Below are 5,301 nucleotides of genomic sequence, written 5' to 3'. Positions count from 1 at the left end.
TAAAGTTTTGGACAGGAGGTAGATCAAAAAGTAAATCTACAAGTTACGGATCTGGAACACAGAAAAGCCGTAGATCGATGACTCTGAGTTACGAATGCACACAACTCCACACTGCTCCAGAGACCACTCCAACTGTGACCACCAGTATAAGTGATGCAGTGTGAGACCGCAACACTGAAGGGGGTTGACCCCCCCGAAGCTCAGGATGCCAAATGAACCACACTGCTTTGTGCAACTACTCTTGAGGGCTGTGGCATGACATGTGATTGGCATATACGTTAATCACAAACTATGACTGACAGGCAGGGATCTACACTGAATCCCTCAGGGATACACACGACTCATATTTTTGACAAATGCACTTTTAAACATTTACTTGCCTAACAGTTTTTTTTCCCCATCTCTCATCAAGTCTAGTGGTAATGGTAAGAAATGATGAACACTAGACTTGATGAGCGATGGAATAAAAACTATATATATATATATATATGGGTAGCCGAAAATAAGGAATTTTCAAGCTACATTACTTGAACCTTACCTCCTGTATGTCTGACATTCTTTCTTCTTCCCAACACTGATGTTGACAGTAGCTCTGTAAAGTGCCTAATTTCAGATGATACAAATTTGATTTCATTTTCATTTTGATTTGATAGCACGTGCACAGCAAAGATGTTGGACTATCGATGGCTGCACCGCCACTAACTCACCTGTTCTAAATCCAGAATAAGGCCGGCCTTGCTCAGTTGAACGATTTTCAAATACCATAACTAGCAAGATTGCATTTAGCCGTCAGAGGAATTATCCTTTGAGGTGTAAATTTGGTTCGATGGGTGCAGATTCATTTCAATAAACAGTCATTCATTTTGCCACCCGGGTGAAAAGAAAGATGACATCTGCAACAAGTGTAGGCTACTTTCCATCTATTGAAATAGGTCTACCTATTTGGCGAAGTAGCCCATGGTGCGATTCTGGCACAGCACAACACAGATTTGGGTGAAATAACACATTAACAAACACAAGATGATTGACGAATGGGTTTAACCTCTTTGCTAATTCAGTGGTTTTGATGGAACCGGAGAAAAAATAAACGAAGCGCCATCGGAGACGAAATCACCGGGTCACCTAGAATCGGTTGTTTTTATAGAATAAAGACTCCAAAATATATATCAGTAAAAAGTACTACTATAGCTCCATCTCGTGGAGTCTTCCGAAGTTGCTGTTGTAGTTGCAATGAAGACCCGGAAGAAAATCTACTTAACCTTTCAACTTGTATATTCATTGCGCATGCACATGTGGGACATGTGCACTGCATTTCAAAATGGCAACTTGCAGTATAGAAGACGTGTTGGCTAAAGCTGAGAAAGATGAAGCAGAGAAACTCAAAAGTATAACAGTAATCAAAGAGCTTGATCTAGAATTTGACCTAGGTAACATGCTCGCTTTAGACAAGAATCCGCCTAGTATTCGAGAGTTCAGGGAGAATAAAAAAGACGAGTTTCTGCGCTCTCTGGCCCGGGATAACGCACAGCTGCTACTCAACGAGATCTGGAAATTGCCCACCGAGAGAGTTGATGAGGTAATAGTTGCCAAATTACCCGAACCAACTACTCGGTTGCCCAGGGAAAAGCCACCACCGAAGCCCAGACCCCCGACTAAATGGGAGGAGTTCGCCAAACTGAAGGGAATCCAGAAGAAAAAGAAAACTAACTTGATGTGGGACGACGTGCATAAGGAATGGAAAAGGCGATGGGGCTACAAACGTGCCAAGGATGACACGAAAGAGTGGCTTCTTGAAGTTCCTGAGACCGCGGATCCAAATGAGGACCAGTTCGCGAAGCGCAACAAGGCCAAGAAAGAGAGAGTGGCAAAGAACGAGTTAAATCGTTTGCGGAACATTGCCAGGGCACAGAAGATAAAAGTGCCAGGGATTGGTCTTGCACCAACCGGACAGCAGTCCAAATCCGAGCTGGAGAAAGCAGTGCATGTGGCTAAACTGTCCACCGCTTCGGTCGGTAAATTTCAAGACCGTCTACCAAAGGAGAAGGCGCCCAGAAATACTGGGAAGAAAAGGAAGTTTCAACCTCTCATTGGGGACTTCTCCACTGAAAAGCAAAAACAGCTGGACATTTTGAAAATTATGGACGGCAAAAAGCCCCGACTGGACATCAACAAAGCGGTGAACAAGCAAATGAGAGAAGAGGACATGGAGTCTGATTCCAAAAAGAAAGGTCGCCCAGGAAAGAAGGGTGGAAAGGGAAAGGGAAAGGGAAATTTTTCGGGGAAAAAGGGGAAAGGAACCGGGTCAGCCAAGGGTGGTAAAAACCGCAAACCACGTATGAAGCTGGGGAAACGATAGTTCTTGTTTGGTAGTTTATTTTTTCTCGTTATATGCTGTCTAAGAATTTACATTTTTCTTTAAATCTTCTTTTGTTTCTTTAAATTTGTCGTTGAAATATCCAGGATTTTAAAATCCAGGTTATAAGTGCCTCTTGCCCGAAACTGAAGTTGCTATAATATAGCCTATGCGTTGTCCTGTGTTCACTCTTGGTACTCGGGATAACGTTAGTCGTCAATGGGGGTATTTAACCGCCATCGTTAAAATGTTGTAAATACAAAATATCTAGCGACAAACGAGATAATCAGTATGGGTAATTGTCATCTGTGTTTTTGCTGCTTTTGTATTAGCCCAATATGTGATCATTAAATCCACCAGCAAATAATCTTAACCGTTCTGAAATTGTATTTGCTTTTGTAAGATTACTTTGAAACAAATGGTCTCATGAAATAAATCTATTGGATTATGTAATAAAACAATTTTCATGTTTGCTTGTGCATTTGTATTACATGGTGTATTGAGGCATTGTGGTATTATGTCCAACTGATGTTCCACAGTGATGTGTAATGTAGGTTGCCTTGCCCTTTGCATGTAAACTGATTTGCATTAATGTGTGTGGCTACCTATTAAGGGCATGTTTTGACCTTTTTAGAACTCTTGTTTCAATGTGCCATCCCTTTGCATCGAGGGGCCAGCATTCATTATGAAATTAATAAATCTTTGCTTAAGTTGGCAGGCTATGATCAATTTTGTATACACTGTAATCAATTATGGTTATGCAAAAAAACTTATTTGAAATGGTAAGCATTCAATGATATACATTTTGTATTGCATTAAAATATGAAACTAAATGTATATTAAATGCATGCACACATTTCTAACTGCAGGAAAATAAGTCAATCAAACACTTGCTTTGGTATACAAAGTTCAGGCATAGCCATGAAGCGTGTTTTTGGAGTGGCAATTTCTGGCGTTCCAATTTATTCACTAGAATAGGCCTGTCAACAACATTTTCGGTGACCCTTGGTGCGTATTGGATTTACATTATATGTGCACTTAACCATGTGATCATTCTGAAAGGCCATAACATCCGCTTGCTGTAATGTGCAGCCATGCCTCTTGGTTAGCATGCTTTGGGCCAAATTAATAAGTTGTGTCTTTCTGCTTGAACAGTTCTTTTCACATGCACTGTGGGTCTCTGGGGTGCCCGCTATTGTTCTATTGTTTGAGCTGCCACTGCTAGTAGATCCATTTGGGTTACTCAGTATGTATTAAATTGCCATTTGCCCTGATGCAGTCCATGCCAGATGGGTTAGACTGATTGGCAGAGAGTGGCCATTTTGTGCATCTGCACAGCCATGCACTGGAATTCTGTACCAATAAGACACTGGTTGTCAGATTTAACCAGCCCCCATACTGTACCTGGGCATGTCCAACATCTTGCCAAGTCCAAAAAATGGTAGGTTCAGTAAATGCTGTGGCCACCTAGGCACTAAACATGATACAGTGTCAAATTCAGGAAAAATGGGAAGGGCCAATTCCATAATATGTACACCAATGTTTTTATTTTCATTGCTAGGATATGTTGGTGGGGGGGGTAATGTGATACCCGTGGGTGTTAGTAGTCCTACTACAGGTTTCCTCTGGCATGTACCCTGGCAATGCTGGCTGGCGTGAATGGCCAAGATTGTGCGTGTCCTGAAATAGTGATTTCCTGTCTGACTGGGTCTAACAGATACACCTCTGTTTGCACTTGGACGCCAGGGCTGGGTGAACAGACGCCATTTTCTTCCCTTGTGATCTGGATGTCAGTGGTGTGTTCGATGGCATAGAGTCAGGTTGGTCACACTGAAGTTCGATGTTCCTGCTATATTAATGTTACCATGTTTTTCCATATGTGTAGGTACCAAGATTTTTGAATGTCAAGGAAATTCCCTGCATGTGCATTCATTTTTCATGTGACACAGGTGGAAGCACAAGAATATGGATGTGTAAATGGTAGTTAATGTACTCCATGTTCAAAAACCATTGACATCCATCCACCCACTGTACTGCTACTCAGTGTAATAAGTTACAAGCCAAAGAATAAGCCATTCTACATTGCTGTCATTTAGAGATAACGTACTTACATTGTAGTCTGCCATGTAGAATGATTTCTTTCTAAAAACGAAGTATTGTTTTAACTATTGTATCGTACTGGCCGTTATTGCGAGTTCTCATTGTTTGAGACGGTGAACAACCGTGACATGCCATTGCAAGGGGTTCATGGAGGTCTCATCACACCTCTGCAAAGCCTTACTTTGCTGCTTTATTCATGATCAAGCATGATTATCCATGCTTCCTCACATACACTATCCCTTGTACCGAGGATCTCTCGTCTGGATATTAATGTGATTTTTCAAAAAATATTGTGCTGTTTATATGTGGACTATCTATAAGTGGAGTGGCTAATCTTCATCAGATGCTAACAGAGAGACATCAACTTTTGGATCTGTCTTTCACCATGTTCTGTCAGACGCACAGGTGGCCAGGCAGAATGTTTCCACAACAGCATACGCTAATGTTTGATATAGTACAGAACCAGGGCTATTTCCCAACAACATTTTTTTAGAATATTTATATTTTTAGTAGTGTGCATGTATGCATGCTTGTTAAACCTGTTACTAGTGATAGCCTTTAAATAAGTAAGGTCTAAATAGCTGAAATACATTCACTGAGCAATTTATTAGGTAGAACTGTACACCAGATTGTTAATGCAAATATTTAATCAGCCAATCGTGATTAAATATTAAATAAAAGCATGCAGACATGGTCAAGAGGTTCAGCTGTTTTTCAGACCAAATGTCTGAATCGGGAAGAAATGTGATCTAAGTGACTTTGACCGTGGAATGATTGTCAGAGAATGGCCAGACTGGCCAAAGCTGACAGGAAGGTGACAGTAACACATATTGCCACACATTACAACA

The 5,301-nt window shown here is 41.1% G+C and overlaps 1 protein-coding gene across 1 annotated transcript; it reads left to right on the top strand.

Moving 5' to 3' along the window:
- The first annotated feature begins 1,279 nt into the window (after positions 1-1,279).
- Positions 1,280-2,814, top strand: rrs1 (ribosome biogenesis regulator 1 homolog). The gene has a single exon (XM_061239748.1). It carries the CDS (start codon positions 1,319-1,321, stop codon positions 2,354-2,356), a length of 1,038 nt encoding a protein of 345 aa, XP_061095732.1. The 5' UTR covers positions 1,280-1,318; the 3' UTR covers positions 2,357-2,814.
- Positions 2,815-5,301: the final 2,487 nt, after the last annotated feature.

This window comes from Conger conger, chromosome 4 (genome assembly GCF_963514075.1).
Source record: "Conger conger chromosome 4, fConCon1.1, whole genome shotgun sequence".
In the NCBI taxonomy this organism is placed as follows: domain Eukaryota; kingdom Metazoa; phylum Chordata; class Actinopteri; order Anguilliformes; family Congridae; genus Conger; species Conger conger.
Note: the sequence above shows the minus strand (reverse complement) of the source record. Positions and strands in the feature narration are given on the sequence as shown.

Excerpts from the sequence above, each read along its gene's own strand:
- rrs1 (XM_061239748.1), top strand. The coding sequence starts at position 1,319 with ATGGCAACTTGCAGTATAGAAGACGTGTTGGCTAAAGCTGAGAAAGAT.